Source organism: Paramormyrops kingsleyae, chromosome 14, assembly GCF_048594095.1.
Source record: "Paramormyrops kingsleyae isolate MSU_618 chromosome 14, PKINGS_0.4, whole genome shotgun sequence".
NCBI lineage: Eukaryota > Metazoa > Chordata > Actinopteri > Osteoglossiformes > Mormyridae > Paramormyrops > Paramormyrops kingsleyae.
In genome coordinates this window covers 25,731,648-25,750,854 of record NC_132810.1, presented here as the reverse complement: position 1 = coordinate 25,750,854, position 19,207 = coordinate 25,731,648, and the positions used below count along the sequence as shown (strand labels likewise).

At 49.3% G+C, this 19,207-nt stretch overlaps 2 protein-coding genes across 10 annotated transcripts in view; one reads left to right on the top strand and one right to left on the bottom strand.

Annotated features, from left to right (window-relative positions):
* LOC111833034 (proto-oncogene tyrosine-protein kinase LCK) overlaps positions 1–11,228 on the bottom strand; it is a 21,603-nt gene extending 10,375 nt beyond the window's left edge. The window contains exons 1-4 of one of the 6 annotated variants that reach the window (XM_072698883.1): positions 11,114–11,228; positions 3,985–4,096; positions 2,851–2,911; positions 1,516–1,606 (exon numbers count right to left, since the gene is read on the bottom strand). In XM_072698883.1, coding sequence (XP_072554984.1) covers positions 1,516–1,606; positions 2,851–2,911; positions 3,985–4,092 — 260 coding nt within the window. In that variant the 5' untranslated portion in view covers positions 4,093–4,096; positions 11,114–11,228. Of the gene's footprint in view, positions 1–1,515; positions 1,607–2,850; positions 2,912–3,984; positions 4,097–4,281; positions 4,338–4,395; positions 4,834–6,685; positions 6,880–11,113 lie in introns of those variants that run through there. The other 5 variants (XM_072698882.1, XM_072698880.1, XM_072698881.1 and 2 more) reach the window with 5 other exon arrangements.
* LOC111833028 (myotubularin-related protein 9) lies at positions 11,200–19,207 on the top strand. Of its 4 annotated transcripts, none has more exons than XM_072698875.1 (11): positions 11,200–11,384; positions 11,765–11,824; positions 12,386–12,494; positions 13,471–13,596; positions 13,989–14,162; positions 14,750–14,967; positions 15,061–15,222; positions 16,866–17,007; positions 17,076–17,296; positions 17,534–17,685; positions 18,681–19,207. In XM_072698875.1, the coding sequence occupies exons 1-11, from the start codon at positions 11,200–11,202 to the stop codon at positions 18,836–18,838; spliced, it is 1,707 nt and encodes a 568-aa protein (XP_072554976.1). In that variant the 3' UTR covers positions 18,839–19,207. The 4 variants fall into 4 exon arrangements, with proteins under 4 accessions (XP_072554976.1, XP_072554978.1, XP_072554975.1 ...); XM_072698877.1 differs by having other exon boundaries at positions 11,762–11,824; positions 18,694–19,207; XM_072698874.1 differs by having other exon boundaries at positions 11,762–11,824.

The window sequence follows — 19,207 nt, the reverse complement described above, 5'->3', positions numbered from 1 at the left end:
GTAACTTTGATGACCTTTTCTTGCTAATAAAGGTCCTTGAATGGTGAACATACTGTAAAGGTATTGGTTAGTAAAGATTATTGAGTATATTTGTAGTAAATGTTAAATGAGTACTGCAGTGTGTTGACGCCCGCCCAGGGTTGGCTGCCTAATTGGGCGCCTTGGCCTAAGGCTCTGCGCTCCAGCCGACTGATCCCTGCTGGTGACCATCTCGCCTAGCGATGTGTAAATAAGGACTGATCCCTGCTGCGGACCATCTCACCTAGCGATATGTAAATAAGGACTGATACCTGCTGGTGACCATCTCGCCTAGCGATGTGTAAATAAGGACGGATCCCTGCTGGTGACCATCTCACCTAGCGATATGTAAATAAGGACTGATACCTGCTGGTGACCATCTCGCCTAGCAAAGTGTAAATAAGGACTGATCCCTGCTGGTGACCATCTCGCCTAGCGATGTGTAAATAAGGACTGATCCCTGCTGGTGACCATCTCGCCTAGCGATGTGTAAATAAGGACTGATCCCTGCTGGTGACCATCTCGCCTAGCGATATGTAAATAAGGACTGACACGTGCTGGTGACCATCTCGCCTAGCGAAGTGTAAATAAGGACTGATCCCTGCTGGTGACCATCTCGCCTAGCGATATGTAAATAAGGACTGACACCTGCTGGTGACCATCTCACCTAGCGAAGTGTAAATAAGGACTGATCCCTGCTGGTGGCCATCTCGCCTAGCGATGTGTAAATAAGGACTGATCCCTGCTGGTGACCATCTCGCCTAGCGATGTGTAAATAAGGACTGATCCCTGCTGGTGACCATCTCGCCTAGCGATGTGTAAATAAGGACTGATCCCTGCTGGTGACCATCTCGCCTAGCGAAGTGTAAATAAGGACTGATCCCTGCTGGTGACCATCTCGCCTAGCGATGTGTAAATAAGGACTGATCCCTGCTGGTGACCATCTCGCCTAGCGAAGTGTAAATAAGGACTGATCCCTGCTGGTGACCATCTCGCCTAGCGATGTGTAAATAAGGACTGATCCCTGCTGGTGACCATCTCGCCTAGCGAAGTGTAAATAAGGACTGATCCCTGCTGGTGACCATCTCGCCTAGCGAAGTGTAAATAAGGACTGATCCCTGCTGGTGACCATCTCGCCTAGCGATGTGTAAATAAGGACTGATCCCTGCTGGTGACCATCTCGCCTAGCGATGTGTAAATAAGGACTGATCCCTGCTGGTGACCATCTCGCCTAGCGATGTGTAAATAAGGACTGATCCCTGCTGGTGACCATCTCACCTAGCGATATGTAAATAAGGACTGACACCTGCTGGAGACCATCTCGCCTATTGAAGTGTAAATAAGGACCGATCCCTGCTGGTGACCATCTCGCCTAGCGAAGTGTAAATAAGGACTGACACCTGCTGGTGACTATCTCGCCTAGCGAAGTGTAAATAAGGACTGATCCCTGCTGGTGACCATCTCGCCTAGTGATGTGTAAAGGACTCCCCCTCTCACCTGTTAAGGACTTTCAGCTTGTCCCCCTTGTGGAAGCCCAGGTCATCGTTGTGGTCGGGTTCATAGCTATACAGGGCAATGACCAGATTGTCTGGAATGCAGGAAGTGAGTAGGCTCAGGGTACATGGACAGTAAGTGGTGCACCAGGCAGAACATTCTAGAAGGAAGACACATATCACTCTCGGTCTTGCAACAGACTTTGACTTTAGACCAGTGGAGAACCAGCCGTGAGCATCCAGAGATCAGTGGAGAACCAGCCGTGAGCATCCAGAGACCAGTGGCGGGCAGACTTCTGCTAATCCGCTAACTGATAATTAACCAAGCTAACTTTTTCGTTAGCAGATTAGCATTTCTGATAACTGAAAAACTTTGAAAACCTTTAGCAGACCAATCAGCTTCCGCTAAATTTTGTTCCGTTAACTGTAAATCTGCTACCATTTTTTTGCAGGTAAAGTGAATAAAGTTTAATGGTTTAAAAAAAATTTACACCATAAAATCAAAAATATTTGACCCTGCCTGTTGTGGGCATGTCTGCAGTTGTTGGCTGACTATGTGTAAATACAAGATGTGATTGGTCCATAACTTGTCACATTTAAGATAGTATGGGCTAAATGTAAGTGAACTAAGATAAAGTCTATTTAAGCTGGGGTACCCTGACCTAAGCACTGAACAGGGAACTGTATTTCTTGCTTAGCCAGATAACTTTTTGGATTGAAGGTACCGTAGTTTGAATTACATTTATCTTCATTCACTTACATATAGCCCAGACTAACTTTAACCCGACAAGTTATCTGGCTAAGCAAGAAATCCTCTGAAATAATCCAGCTTCATGATATAGGCTCCCAGTTGTATTTTCTGCATTCTGATTGACAGAGTTATACTGTAGACCAACAAAGAGCTGAAACCCTCATTCCAAGTTCCGGGTAAACAGCGCCATGTTTGTAGTCCCTAAGGGGCTTCACTGAGGGTAAAATGCCAGCATGGGCTTCTCCAACAAAAATGCATTTGTCTTGCAAATGGAGTATCTTAGAAAGAAAATTTCAATGCAGGTTTATTCTAGAGACTCCAGAGAATCCAACGTTTTCCAACCCAATTGGTTAAGTACTAAATATCCCCTGGTAATCACTCCAGCCAAAAACCAAATGGAAGCTAAAGTCATATAATAATAGTTAGAGGTTAGCGGTTATGATTAGCTTCTGCTAAATTTTTTTAGTGGTTTATCGGTTTACCGTTAGGGAGAGGGAGAGGGAGAGGGAGAGGGAGAGGGAGGGAGAGAGAGAGAGAGAGAGAGGGGAAGTGCAGAAAAAGACAGGCAGACGGTGTGTGCAGACTCACCAGGCGCTGGAGAACACGGTGGCGTTTGCTGGGAGGGGTAGGGGATCCTGGTGTCCGTGTACTGAAATGACATGTGTGACAGTGGGAGACCAGCACACGCCACCACACAATCACTCTGAACTGGAAACGGACCAGAGTCCGTACTTCAGAGAAACATCACCAAATGAGGAGGTTTGACAACAATTCTGGGTTTGTCCCTACTGTCCCACATGATTATTATGGGATGTTTCAGGTTGGTTGCTGTTCCCATCGAGCTGTCAGGATGCACGGAGAAGGAGCAGGAGCAATGCTACAGCGCGTCTCCCTGACAACAGCCTCCTGCCCTCCAGCTTTTATCTACGGAATTTGTTTCCACAGTTAAAAGGGGAGCATCACAGCTGCAGGGCCGTTTGCAGGATGAAAATAGACGATCCTTCATTTGCTGTTTGCAGAAGTACATTGGAATGTTTTTCATTTTGAGACTCACACATCTGTACAGCTGAGAGAGCGAAGCTTGGGGTCAGTGTGCAAGGCGAGGCCATATGTCCAGGACCTGTAGCACTTCGGGGAGTGGGGGAGGGGGGCTGAACTAAAAACTTGATCACACGTACGGAGGTTTAACCCTCTGAGCCACTGACTGTGTCTCTGGCAGCTCTGACAGATGCCACCACTTGTAACAGCCTCTGCCCTGTATATCAGTAATGCAGCGATAAGGAAAGCTAATTAGAAAGTTTATTATTTTAAAAATAGTGATAGCAATTGTTTTGATTTCACACTGTCTACACTGATTTCTCTTTTGCTATCACACGCGTGCATTACTGACAGACTTGCATTAAATCGGCAGGAGTGCAGCCTTTTGCACTGGAAAGGATTTATTTGTCAGAAACGCTTCATTGTCTCACCTTAAGGTGAACAGTCAAATTAGATGTTTATTAATAGATCCTCCTACAGATCAATTTGCAAAATGCATTTCTAATGATGCTTTCATTAACATTAAAATAATTCCATATAGCAGACATTATTCTAACTGTTTATTACGCGGGTGTGCAGTGATATGGGTCACCATTTTAAATAGCATCCCTATTGAGGGCATGAGGTCTGAGGGCCAGCAGCCAGCCGCAATCGATCCAATACCCCCCTGCACCCTCACCTCACCTGGTTTGCTGTCTGGGGTGGCAGCGGGCAGTTGCAATGCTCACAGACCTCGTCCAGGTTCTCGATCCAGTCGTCATCATTGTAATCGGAGCTGCAGGTGCACCCCATCCTGCTTGCGGGGAGAACATGTCATGTTAAACCCAGAAACCACACCAAAGACTGTGAGATACTTTCCTTGTTTAGAGAAACACAGAGCACTTCGTGATGATTAAGCTCCTCCAGTGAGTTAAGAATGACATTATGAGTGAATTTATCATAGTTCTCTGTGTATTCAATGTGTACCTTCTTCATACGCACCATCTCTGTGTACGAGCCCTGACCTTCTTCATACGCACCATCTCTGTGTACGAGCCCTGACCTTCTTCATATGCTCCATCTCTGTGTACGAGCCCTAACCTTCTTCATACGCACCATCTCTGTGTACGAGTCCTGACCTTCTTCATACGCACCGTCGCTTTTTCACGTGTGCAGATGTACATGTTTCATGTGTGTTAAGCACATGTCTGTAATTCCTGTGTTGTGTTGTTTTGACCCTAAAAGGACATTTCAGTGATATGCAGTGATGTAGCTGGTTCGCTGTGATGTAGGCAGGGACACATCCTGAGGAACTGAGATCAACAGCTGAGGAGACCAGCCCTCCCGGCTATGGATGGCTGACTCTGGGGCGTGTTCCAGCCGAGTGGCAGGATGAGATGCAGCACACTGTACAATCGTGGTGCAGCCAAACAGCGCATTCATTCACGGTGACTGTGTACCGCAGTGTGCAGCTCCTCGACCAAGCATGCAGACAACAAAAAGTGCTGTATTTTGTTTTCTGTACTTGGTTACTGATGCAGACATGATGGGCATAATTCATTCATGAGCCCTCTGCGTCAGCGAAACCGAAAGCTCTGAGGGCGGCCATTTTGCGACACAGGCAGAAGGAAAATGTCCCAGTGCTCGGAGAACAATGTACGGGGCTCATGGGGCCGCCCGCGCCCCTCGGCTCTCTCCAGCTTTGGCTACGTGTCGCTGCGGAGAGAGGCCATGTCCCCATAAGTGCTGGGGTGAGACATCACTCCCTGCTCTCTACAGCCTGACTCCTGTCTCTTTGTTGGTGAATCCACTCTCAGATACAGGCCCCTTAAATACCCCAAGCGACCCCTAACCCTGCCCAGTGTACCTCGGAGCTTGCTCATTTGTGTGGTTCTTTTCAGACCTGGTGCCTGCAGTGTCTGGGGCGCGTTCATGCTCAGGTGATCCCAGGCTATAGCCTCAGTCTACAGCAAACACCCCTCCCCCCACCCGTCGCCTTGGGAAAAATGAAACAGTTCAGCAATACCTGACTATCCGTGCTGATGTTGGCCTACGACCCCCAGAAAGATGCATCCACTCCTGGCAATATAGATCATCTTTTGGCTTTGCTAACGCTGCCACCGCATCCCAAAACAGCAGTAGATCATCTTGTCATATTTTTTTTGTGATCACACACAGGAATGGAAGATCAAATCATCCAGACAGCAAGCCAGATCTACGGACAAGACTGATCTATGGACAAGCCAGGTCTACGGACAAGCCTGATCTACGGACAAGCCAGGTCTACGGACAAGCCAGGTCTACGGACAAGCCAGGTCTACGGTCCACAGACAAGGCGGATGAATGATCCAGCAGAAAGAACAGCATCAAACACCAACCAACGTCACTAAGCAGGACGGACAGGGCACTGGGTGCTCAGGAAATCACAAGGGACACTGAGATGACAGCGAGGGATGACTGAAGAACAGCAATGAACGACAATGAGGGGTGAAAGCAGAGAATGACAGCAAGAAATAAGAGAGAAATTACAGAACTGTGGTAAGAAGAGACAGAGACAACAGTGAACAACAGGGAACGATGGCAAGGAAACGATAGATAGATAGATAGATAGATAGATAGATAGATAGATAGATAGATAAGATAGATAAGATAAATTTCAAAATGTGTTTTTAAAACGAAATATAATTCATTTTGTTTTCTCTGATCTTACATCCATCTGTGACTGTTTCTCGGAAGACCCTTGCAAATGTCATTAAACATCAGCAGTTTTCCAGGCTGAATTTCAAAAGGCAGCCCCACACGGGTCCCACACCCCTCCTCCCAACTTGGGAGTCACTTCTCATGTAACCGTCGTGTAACTCGGCCTTTTGGGTCCTGAAGAACACATGGACTGACTGATAGATCACAGCAGCCTGCTGCAAAGCAGCAAACCTCATAAGAAAAAGTGGATCTGGGCCAGAACACACAGATCAGCAGACTGCAGATCGGGACCTTGGCCTCCACAGCATCTTGGCAATTCTCAAGAGTTACTACATCAATAATGAGTAAGTAAAAGAACAAAGCAGAGGTTGAATTCTAGACCATTGGGAAAGAAATTCTGTTTCACCAGCCGGATGTTTAGCACTGCTAGTCTGCCTGATATTAGCAGGTACAATTTGGGGTAAGTAAGACACCCAAAATGGAGACGGTTCTCTGTGTCCTGCCGATGCCTTCAGTGCCAAGGCCAGTGGGCTGCTCAGGCTGGGCACAGAATCCCAAGGGTTTCCGCCTCCCACGCCAGACACCCCTATTGAATTCCTGCTGTGTTGGTTCTTTGGGTCCAATCGGCCTCTTGGTCACAAAAATCTGGCTATCACCTGGCTAACCACAGAGCCCCAGCCAGTCAGGGATAGACCCCCGCACCTACCTGGTGGCCCTCAGCGCTGTCCGGGTGGCGGTTTGAGATTCTACTGATTCCCAGTCCAATTGGACATGCCCATGGTGGGGGGTGCTGGTCCTTGATTAGAAAAAAAAAAAGCACCAAAACGAAAAATGCTAAAGCGGCAGAGGAAATGGCCGTGTAGAATTCTGAAGGTGCGAGAGAGTGCCTCTGGTCCTGAGGCTTCCTGGCCGTTCAGAAAAATCGCATCGGCTCCTCCCCTGCCTGCTGCCACCGCGCAGCCGCACCACGGCGGCGCCGGGTTTCCTGTCGTTAGGCGTGCCGAGAGTCCTCACAGGTGTCACCTGTGCTGCTGGGTCTCAGGAAATGTCAGGCCCAGCAGAAGGGTCTCAGAACCACGTCTGCAGGGTCGCTTGCAGGCCCAGGATTTCTGACGCCTGTCAGATAGAGCACAGTCACATTTTTGGGATACAGTGGCAGCGTAAGTGAAGGCAAGCTTCAGACCTGGTGCTCCTCACACTGACAGCGAGACCCTGCAGAACGTTCCGTGGTGGGGAACAGGTGTTCATCATGATAAGATCATGATAAGCTAGTGCAGAAAAGAAGGCCATGAACACGGAACACGAAACACGCAGGGCTGGGGGGCCAAGGGGGACAGGCTGCTGGTGTCATGCATCTCCGTCTCACTTTGTAACTTTAGCTTCACCACTTATTCCTTCTGACAGATGCAGGTCCTTTGAAAACACAGCTCTGTTCTGTCTCCACCCCAAACTGCCAACAGATAGAGGGATGAGGGGATGAGGTCTCCCACTGAGCCAGCTAGGCTCTGCCTTGACCAGTCAAGTTGCTCATCTGGCATCGGGCCTGCAGAGGCCCTGGAAATGGTGGCTGTGAGGCTCATGTTTCTTCTTTTAATGCTGCTTTTGTTCAAGGGGGCGGTTGTCCCATTGTAGCTGCAAATGCCGCAGCTTTTTGTTGTGGTGGCAGAGAGGAGCCTGAGAGTGCGATGGCAGGAAGTGGGGCCTAGTTCGCACACAGGAAGTGAGTCACAGAGCACACAGGAAGCGAGAGAATGCACACACAGCACAGGAGAAGGCAGAGAGGGTCCTGGGCAGGATTGCACCTGCCAGCAGCCGCTCCCCCCCATGGTGATTCTCAGGTGTGCTGAGTGCATGTTTCTTACACCACCTGAAGGACGTGGATGGAAAGCAGGCCAGGGCGAAAGACACCCCCTCCCTGAGCAGATTTCCTGTGCTGGTGGAAAACCAGCGTCATTGCCGGCATCTGGAGTGGCAAGAGGTGACTCACCAGCAGGGGGGAGAGCGACCTGGAAAAGCCTTGCTGACGTCACACGAAGCTGTGATAGTGATGATTTCACACTCGCTCATCCTGCTCATGCTCAGACTGACTTCAGGAGAATACTCAGGGATAGTCACCGCTTATGCCCCCCAGGTACGGCCCTGGAAACTGCCCTGCCCACACCAGCCTAGTGCATGGGTGCATGCCAGGTTTAAAGGTAAAAGGTTAAAATGTTACAAAGCCTGGGGGGGGGCTGGTATTAGTGAAACCTCCTGACTAGCGCTAAATTCGACGAATCCTTATGTGTATTAGATTTGGTCAGTGGAGCATGTCACATGCTACTGTTGTGGTGAGTCATGAAAGCTGATAATCACTGAAGTGGCACTGAAGAAAGACTCAGCTCAACAGCCACAACATCTTTTAAAAGGGGAGATACTGCAGACAAATGAGATAAAAAGACGTCTGTCCCCCCCACCCTCCTAAACACACACACTACTCCTACAATCACGGACATTTACTTGCGCCCCACAGTTTGATAAGCAGATTAGTGGTGTGCCTCAGATATTAGTGAGATGCATGTTGTGACAGCCAAAAGGCAGTAGTCTGTATAAATTCAGTCGCCTTTATGTACCTTCAAGCCACTACAGACTCCGCAGGACTTTGCGACCCTAAAAGTCACTCAAAGTACAGTGGTACCTCAGTTCTCGAACTTAATCCGTTCTGGACTCCGGATCGAATCCTAAAAATTTCGAGTTCTGATTGAATTTTTCCCATAAGAAATAATGGAAAACCAATTAATTGGTTCCCGGCCCCCAAAAATTACACCCAAATGGTTTTTTTTAGCATTTAAACACAAAATGAACAGGACAAAAACAAGAAGAGCATTTTTTTCTTAATGGCTCCCAAAACGATAAAGATCTTATCCCAACATTACCCCTGTCCTGCCCCGATCGTCCGCTCCTTCCGTGTGCCACGCCCCCTCGTTAACTTCGTGTGGGATCCCCATGTGATCAGCTGTTTCTGGTTGTTGTCATTAGTCCTCTGTATTAAGTCCGCGTTTCAGTTCGTTTCCCCAGTCCGGTCATTGGGTGCGTTCGACTTGCTTACAGCGCTGACTTAAAGCAACGCATTCTGATCCTGACGCAATGCATTACGGTTAGATGCATTGCGACCTCTCACCCAGCTGCACAAACTGGAACCGCCTCCGTGGCGACACACCTTTGCCCTTATTGGCTGAAGAGTTTAGTTACACGCATGACATTTGTATCCCAGGCAGTTCCGATGCGTAATCTACTATTTCTCCCGAATATCACGTAAAGCAGTGAGAACTGTTTTTCAGTTAATTTACCTGGTAAAATAAAGTTTAAATAAATGACATAAATGCTCTAATAGTACACGTAAGTTAGTGGTTTATTTATTGTTAGTTACTGTAATGTTGCGCTGCTTTATTTGGTTAATCGTCCAGTCTGTGAAGAAGGCATTCAAGTAAGAATTGCATTGTAGTATGACTCATTTCCTGGCGCGTACAATTTATATTAGGTCAGCGTTCACGGTTCGACTTCTGATATTCAGACCAAGTTCTAGGTAAAACTGGTTTGTTCGACTTTCAAGAAATTCGAGTTCTAGTGAGTTCGAGAACCGAGGTACCACTGTACATTGAAATAGACAATGGAACCACAACCAGGGTTTACCTTCGGACGGAGCCCAGCTCCGCGTCCTCCTGCTGGAGGAGCAGCTCCACCTACTTCAATGTTAACCTTGTTTTCTTAGTGTGCCAAAATTTAGTAGAATGTTCAAAGTGAACTGTTTAATAAAAGCTCAGTTTTACACTAAAGATGTTTTTCCCCTATCAGTTTTAATGTAAATTTTTATTAATATCTCTGACGAGACATATTTCTGGATGGATGAGATATTCCTACATGACGCTTTGATTTCTGTCCCACTGTTTTGTACTTTGATTTATTCTGCTTACCGTACTAGCTAGACCCTGCCAGAGGTTTTTAAAGTTTCATGTACATGTTATTTTTCAAGAAATTATAGCACCATTTAAGTGCCACGTGAATAGAATACCCATATCAAATAAAAATAAGTTTTATTCACATTTGTGGTTTATTTTGTATTGCTTCTGTAACACAACATGATAACAGATGAACATACCGCAGCCCATCCTTAAGACTGTGATCATAAATACATATGATAACTAAGAAACTAATGTAACCAAAAAAACTAATTCAGGATCTCCCCCCATACCTAACAAGGTTCCCCCAACTCTCTGATTCTGTTTTAATCCTTCACCACAACATAAGTGATTCAGAATGGTGGAAGTCTGTCTTCAGTCATGCTTGAAATTAAGATCGTTTGTGACCGTTTGCGTGTAGCGGCTCTAGTGACGTCATAGCGGGGGTTGCCGTCGCTTTGCCCGGTTTTTGAAGCCCCGTTGGCCTTCCATAGTCACAAGTGCAGCTACGGGCCTGTTTCTGGGAGCGCAATGTGCGATGATGACAGCGGCGGTGACGACGGGAAAACCGCTACTGCTCGTTCACATCACAGCGTCAATTATTATGATAAGTGTTTCATGCGGAAATATCGGCATTTTGAGTATGTAACGCCACCTGCAGGCGTTCCCGGGAGCTTCTCCAAACATCACAGTCTTAAAATGTATTATTTTTTTTATATTGGCCTAGTATTTTTGAACCTTCCGAATAGAAACACTTATACAGAAATACCTCATGTTTAACTTCTGGCACGCCCTAGGTGATGGCAAATACCTGTTCGTTCAAAATGATCGTTATAACCGCGTTTTATGAGACCCAAGAAAACGAATTTACCGAATTTTCTGGCATGAAATCCCACATAACATGAGTCCATAAACAGCATAAACGCTGGTTCAGATAGGTGTGGGTTTTTTATGTTCATTTTGGTCAGATGACTAAAACGCTGGTAATGAAGTTAACGGTCACAGACCGTGCAGGAGCAGGTCTGCTCCTAAAACTGATTGACGAAGCTTTAACTGGTCAGCAAACGGAAACGGTCATTTGTGAAACAGGAGAAGCGCTTGCTTGTTGAGTTGTTACTCAACTTAACATCCTGTACATGAAAGCGAAAGCGAGAGCCGCCGAGAGCGCGGCTGCATCCGGCTGACGGTACGAGTGTCACCTCTGAGAGCCGCAGGGCGGCGCCCCGCCACGGCCGACGCTCGGTCACCATAACTCCCTGACATCCATCGCTCCGACTCGTTGCTGATGGAGTTCGCCGAGCATATCAAGACCGCCAACGTAGAAAACGTGGTCCTCACACAGCAGCTCGAAGCGTCGCTGAAGGGGACGCTGTGTGTGACCGGACACCACCTGCTGTTGTTCGGCAGGGACGGCGACAGCACCGCACAGCTTCTACTTTTGCTCCGGAACATCGACGCCGTCGAGAAAAGGCGAGTAGAGTCGCTTCTGCTCCGGCTACGGCACTTGACCAAGACGCTTTTGTCGTGCAAGGTCGCGGTACCCCCATAGTAAGCTAAATAGCCTATTATTGGTATTTCTTAATAAAGCGCAGCTGTTCGGAATCACAAATCCTATAAGCAGAGTCTGATCACTTTATTTGGTGATTTATCATAGTTAGAGAGCTGTGACATAAGGGGGATCCTGCTTAAACCACAAAGAAGCTCGACTTGATCTGCACCTGCATCTCCCGCACTCCTGAAGGAGATAACAGATTGAGAGCTGTCCCGATGGCCTCAAACTGCATGGAGATGCCATGACACTGCCGGGGTGCCCCCCCCCCTGACTGCCCTGCTGTTTCTCCTCTTAGCAGTGTGGAGAACCTGATGGAGTTCTCAGGCCTGCGCTTAAGTGCATGGAGCCAGCGTGACAGGTTTGGCACATGGGGCTGTGCGTGTGGTCTTCCCGGGCCTGCTTGCTGTGTGCCACACAGGGACAATTTGCTTTGCTTTTGCCTGTGTGCCCGAGAGTCTCCGAGGACAAGGACGGTGGAACGCTCGCTCACTCGCCCGCCTGCCTGCCTGCTTGCCTGCCTGCCTGCCTCTCCACCTGTGCCGGACGAAGCCCATGTGGCTGACGCTGAATAAGCGGGCTTGTAGTACCCCCACCCCCACCCCCCCAGCCATCCAATATCTTTTAACTGGCTCTGCTCTTTGACAAGAAAAGGCTTTTGCCAAGTATTTACTACCCCGCTGCCTTGAGTAGCCCGTCTGGCCACCAGCAAGTTGCCGCCTTTCATCCGGAAGCAGGTAGCTGGAGGTTGCGAACACATGTTTCCCCTACCGAGCAGGCCAGGCTGACAGGAGCAGCACATGGGACATGCTTGGGGCACTCTCATGCTTGCTCTCGCCGTGACGTGTGGTATGGGATCTGTGTTAGAGGTGGCCCAGTGCACTGTGGGTAGCACTGACCATTGTGTCTGCTCTATGTAAAGGGCCATCGAGTCATCTGGAACCATCACTGTTAAGTGCAAGGACTTGCGGATTCTGCAGCTGGACATTCCAGGCATGGAGGAGTGTCTGAATGTCGCCAGCTCCATTGAGGTATGTCCCCCAGCCTGAAACCATGCATGGACACCATGTAACCACCCTCTAAGGAACATCCTACTTCAAAGGGACGCCCTGCCTCTAAAGGCCAGTTCACACATGACTTTTCTGCATCTGTTTTCGGTTGCGAATTAGGGAAACTGACGTAAATTTCGTCATCTGGGGTTGGGTGCGGACGGCTGCTGTCGGTGCCCAGGTTTTACTGTGTAGCGGAAACCTTGGGCTTTTGTGCACATCGACAGCACATGTGAAAGATAACTGATTAGCCAATATCCAGTAGGCGGCAGCGAGGACTTTCACAGATTAGCAGTCAATGATGAAAGAGTAGAGGAAGGATAGTTGTTACAGGTCGTTATGGTGAGCAGCTGTATGGGGGGGTCGGAGGTACCCACCCATCTAATGGCCAGACATTATACCGAGGCATACAGTATTTTAAAAACAACACTATTCCGATATAAATTTGTCGAGCCAATGAGGGGGGTTGGGGTTTCGGCTAATTTTGTTGTAAGGATTTCAAAGTACTGGGGCGTGCCTTATTACCAATATACCGCCCAAGCCTTGACTAACAACTTTAAAACTGTTCATAAAAGTTTACTCGTATTACGATACTGCCTGTACTTGTATCTGCCCTCATGCAGCACGGACTGCAACCATCCGATTCTACAGCCGAATGTAGTATGAATACAAGCTGCCGCGCAGATGACCATCCGCAGCCAGAAAGTGCATGGGGAAAATTGAAGTATGAACTAGGCTTAAGGGATGCCCTGTCTCTAAGGGATGCCCTGTCTCTGAGGCACCCCCCGTCTCCAAGGGATGTCCTGTCTCTAAGGGACACCCTGTCTCTGAGGCATCCCCTGTCTCTAAGGACACCCTGTCTCTGAGGCATCCCCTGTCTCTGAGGGACACCCTGTCTCTGAGGGACACCCTGTCTCTAAGGGACACCCTGTCTCTAAGGCATCCCCTGTCTTTGCAGGCCCTTTCCTCCCTGGACACTGTGACGGATCTATACCCATTCTACTACAGACCCTCCCACCTCAGTCTGAAGGACCCCTGGGGACTGTCTTTGCCAGTACAAGACTTTGCGGAGCTCAGTGCACAGGTGAGCCCCCAGACGTGCTGGCAAACAGCCCTTTTGGAATCAAGATGAACACGTGAAAAGGTAGATGCATTTCCAGTACAGCCACCCTGCAGAATGAGACAGGAAGTGGCAGAGGAGGAAGAGGAAGTGCCGTGGGGGCGTCTTTTAGACTGCGAGGAGAGGACAGCAGTACAGGCAGGAGCCACCCTCTGCCAGACTTCACTTACCTGGGGTCAGCTGCAGACAGAGGAGGGCTGATGTTTAGAGATTGCAGTTGCTGCCGTTTGAAGAACGATGCTGTGTAATAAAGTGAAATATAAATTTCTTAACTAGTTTGTATTATCAGTTTCCTCTCTGCTTGCCCATGAAGACAGCAGGAGGATGTTGATGGCGGCTGTGCTTGTCCCCCCCAGACTGGAAGGTGGCGGCTGTCGGAGGTGAACAGGGATTATTCGGTCTGTCTCTCCTATCCCCCTGCTGTCATCGTGCCGCAGACTGTCGATGACAATACCTTGAGGAAGGTTGCCAGGTTCCGGCAGGGTGGCAGATTTCCCGTCCTCTGCTACTACCACAGACCGAACAACATGGTGAGAGATATACACACACATACACAGACCTGTACTCATATCTTTGTGGGAACCATCCATTCATTTCTAAGGGCAAAACCCTCATCCTAGCAAAGACAACCTTAACCATAAGTAACCAAACAAAATGCAAGTCTTTCTGCATTTTTCATTTTTTGAATGCAGTCACAGATTTTTATAAAGCTGAATTTCCCCTTGTGGGGACCAAAAAATGGTCCCCACAACGTCAAAATAAAAGGTTTTTATCACACTGCTGGGACATTTGGTCCCCACAATGTATCATATATCTGACCCCCCACCACACACACACACACCCTGAATCAGACGGATATGTAGGTGTAAGCAAACACACACCCACAGGCACGGCCAAGGACACTAAAGCACACAATAATACAAAGGCAGCAGTGCACACAGTAAGATGACCAATCACACGCTTGCAGTAAGATGACCAATCACAAGCACGGTGCAGGCATGGGCTCCCCTACAGGCCTGCCCTTTCTCAGCCTGCCACATCGCTAACTACAGGACCGTTTGCTCACCTAAGCCCGCAGCAGCCTTACAGGTCTCTGGGATGGCACGATGTCTCCTAGGTGATCATGCGCAGCAGTCAGCCTCTGCAGGGGGCCAATAGGAAGCGCTCCAAAGAGGATGAGTCCCTGCTCCATGCTGTGATTGACGGCTTACCCCAAGGATACATCATTGACACTCGTTCGGCACAGCTGGCTCAGCAGGCTCGAGTGATCGGTGGAGGGTTCGAATCCAAGGCCAACTATAGCCATTGGAAGAGGCTCCACCATAATCTGGAGAGGTATGGCCCAGTCACGAGGCTCCACCCCCACCCAGAGGAGTAAGGCTGCATCAGAGAGGTGTTCCTTATCCATTCTCTTTTTGCTCTCTGCAGAGGGAAGCCGCTTCTGGAGGCCTTTGTCAAACTGGTGGAAGCCTGCAGTGATCAGTGGCAGGGTGTGGATCGCTGGCTGAGTCGTCTGGAGAGCTCCCGCTGGCTGTCCCATGTGCAGAGCACCCTGTCTACTGCAGGACTGCTGGCTCAGTGTGTGGAGAGGTGAGGCCTGGGTACACACTTGTCCAGATCTCACCAGGACTGTTTCGGCTGTTTCAGCTCTCTCTCCAGACTGTTGATGAGTGTCCGCTTTGTAGCCCCCTTGTCCTCCCTTTCTCTTTCCCCTACCTGCCCCCCGTCAACAACTAGCACCACTCTCCTCCACCCCCAGTTGCACAAAAACGTTAAACACATGCACAGACACACTACGGAAGTTGGGAATAGCTGTGTTAGCAATTATGTTTTTATGCCTTCCTCTCAAGATGACACAATTTCCTTAATCCATATACTGTTCTTAGCCTCCGTAGTATATGCATAATATAGCCCCCCCACCCACTCAAAAATTTCTCATGGGTGTCCTTTTTGAGCCTTAGTCTTCCTCATGCTAGAGGTCACCATAAGGGAGACACTGGAGCTAACGAAGCTGATGCCACAAGGATACCAGGGCCTGATGCTGGAGAAAGTGAAACTGACGCCGTGAGGAAGGCAGGGCCTGACACTGGAGCTAACGAAGCTGATGTCACGAGGATATCAGGGCCTGACCAGGGCCTCACGCCCTGGAGATAATGAAGCTGATGCTGTGAGGAAGGCAAGGCCTGACACTGGAACTAATGAAGCTGATGGCGTAAAGGAGGCAAGGCCTGACACTGGAACTAATGAAGCTGATGGCGTAAAGGAGGCAAGGCCTGACACTGGAATTAATGAAGCTGACGCCGTGAGGAAGGCAGGGCCTGACACTGGAGATAATGAAGCTGATGCAAGAGCCTGACGCTGGAGATAATGAAGCTGACGCTGTCAGGAAGGCAGGGCCTGACGCTGGAGATAATGAAGCTGACGCTGTCAGGAAGGTAGGGCCTGACGCTGGAGATAATGAAGCTGATGCCGTGAGGAAAGCAGAGCCTGACGCTGGAGATAATGAAGCTGACGCTGTCAGGAAGGCAGGGCCTGGCACTGGAGATAATGAAGCTGACGCTGTCAGGAAGGCAGGGCCTGACGCTGGAGATAATGAAGCTGATGCCGTGAGGAAAGCAGGGCCTGATGCTGGAGAAAGTGAAGCTGACGCCGTGAGGAAGGCAGGGCCTGACACTGGAGCTAACGAAGCTGACACCACAAGAACAGCAGGGCCTTACACTGGAGCTAATGAAGCTGATGCCACGAGGATACCAGGGCCTGACCAGGGCCTCACACCCTGGAGATAATGAAGCTGATGCTGTGAGGAAGGCAGGGCCTGACACTGCAGCTAATGAAGCTGATGGCGTGGAGGCGGCAAGGCCTGACACCGGAATTAATGAAGCTGACGCCGTGAGGAAGGCAGGGCCTGACACTGGAGATAATGAAGCTGATGCCGTAAGGAAAGCAGGGCCTGATGCTGGAGATAATGAAGCTGATGCCGTAAGGAAAGCAGGGCCTGATGCTGGAGATAATGAAGCTGATGCTGTCAGGAAGGCAGGGCCTGACACTGGAGATAATGAAGCTGTGGAAGGCAGGGTATAGTATGGTACAGTGTAAAGGCACACTATAGAGAGTAAGCTTGTCTTTTGAGTGATACCTTTGCACCTCTCTGGGCAGTAGCGTGTCACCATGAGCCTAACATACATTTGCACTACTGAGCTGTGCTCTCGGTTTTGTCACTTCCTTTGCCCCAGGGAGGGCTGTCCGGTGCTGGTGCACGGCTCAGAGGGCACCGACACCACTCTGCTTCTTACCACCCTGGCCCAGCTCATCCTCGACCCTCGGTGCCGCACCCTACCTGGCTTCCTGGCCCTGCTGGAGAGGGAGTGGGTGCTGGTGAGTCCCCCAGACCTTACCTATGCTCTGTCTGCTGTGGTCTGTTTATGGGCAGTTTCCCTCCTCAGGCTGGACACCCTTTCCAGCAGCGCTATGCCCATTCGGCTTACTCGCACACCCGGCCCAGGCAGGAGGCCCCCGTCTTCCTGCTGCTACTCGACTGCGTGTGGCAGCTTCAGCGCCAGTTCCCGCTGGCCATGGCCTTCAGTGAGCCGCTGCTGCTTCATCTGGCCCAGGAAGTCTACGCTTCCAACTTCGGCACCTTCCTCTGCAACAGCGACGCTGAGAGGTGGGGGAGACGGCCACCACCAGACACACTGGCCACACATTGCAGTGGCTTGGATTTCTGAGATTACCTGTAGCAAAGGTCCCACAGCAGTGTCCTGTCCTACATTTGAACGTATCACTTATACACCTAAAAACATCATCTCCTAAATGGTGTGCAGCTCCCTTGTTCTAACACTGGGTGGCAGCAGAGAACCAGATCCTACAGCCCCCACAAATTTGCTCCTCTCCTCTCATGCAGGTGCTGTCAGGCAGTAAAGGAGAAGACGCACTGCCTGTTCCAGTTCCTGCTGAGGCCTGAGGAGAGGGAGCACTTTGCTAACCCCCTGTACCAGCCCACGGAGCTGGCCATCTGGCCGTCTGTGTACCCAGCGTGTATACAGCTGTGGCATGGTAGGCGGCAGTGGCAGATTAACAAGCTCACGGGCCCCTTTTTCTGCCCCACTACGCAAAACCATAGAATTAACTATAAGGCTATTAAATATTAGTAACTATAGAATTATTTCTACAAAGTCAAAGAGAATGTGATGGTGCATCAAAGGAGAGCTATCACATCAGAAGACAAACCAGCAAGCTTAAACTTTCACCTTAGTCATATGCAGCAACCAGAAAGAGCATAACAGAGATGTCACTGAATAAACACATCTCAGTAGTGGCAACTTTAAAACATTACACTCTCATCCAGTGCGTGTCAACTGCATCCACAATGTGTGCTAAACAGGCATTTACCATAGTGGAGAGGCAAATTGCACAGCAAAGTTTGTCTTTGGCTAATTCAATTCAATTTTATTTATATAGCGCATTATCACAACATTACATTGTCTCAATGCGCTTTACATTTCTGCCTCGTAAGGACCCCCCATTGAGTAAGCCAAAGGCAACGGTGGCAAGGAAAAACTCCCTAAGAGGAAGAAACCTTGGGAGGAACCAGACCCAAAGGGGGAGCCCATCCTCCAGGGGCCGGCAGATGAGTCAAACAAACAAGATGAAATGACTAAGCTAATACAGACAAGAGGAAGTGACTAAGCTAATACAGGGGTTGAAATAAGTGGCATTGTTGTTTCATTTCATCAGGAAGAGCTTGTATGATGTACAGGAAGGTTATTCAAATATAATTTCCCAAGAGCCAAATTTTATCAACAACAAAAAGCCAAGACAATCGTTACCCCTAGTTATGCCAGATGGTAACGGCACCTTTGCCAGAATGCACCAATACACATGAGGTGTTCTGCATGCCCCAAACATTCTGACAGGCCTCCTATCGGGGAATGCGGCTGTACAGGGTGCAGTTATGCTCTTCTGCGCCTTGCTTACGAGATGCATGAGGAGGTGCCTTAGGACAGCTGAAGCCTGCGTCTGACCTGCATGGCCTCTTCATGCTTTTTCAGGGTTGTTTTTCAGGTGGACTTACAGCACCAAGTACCTGCAGGAGGCCTTGGAGGAGATGCAGAGCCTGCTGACCAGGAGCACAAACCAAGGCTGCAGACCGGATTGGACAGAGCTGGGGGCAGAAAGGTGCTTGGCCCCCGCCCCTGTGGCTGACTGACGAGAGACTGGGCAGGACAGCAGCAGCATCTCCACAGCGACTCTGTGGCACCTTGAGTTGCACACGCAGGACAGCGAGAAGCTCTGTGTAACAGGAAGAATATGTGGACACCATGCTTATGGCTAGCTAAGGGTGACACTGGGGGCTTGGTACGCACCTACGCCAGGCCTGCTGTGAGAAATGAGGAGATGGATACAGGCCTCAATGTCCATGTGGCCAGGCGCCCATTAAGAGGCCACTGAACTGATCATTGTAAACATGCCACAGGCCTCTTAGAACAGCTGGTCAGTTACATACAGTGGCAGCATTATTGTAAAGTGACGGAAAGTCATGTTATTAGAACAATGAGAATAAACTTTTCAAAGATTA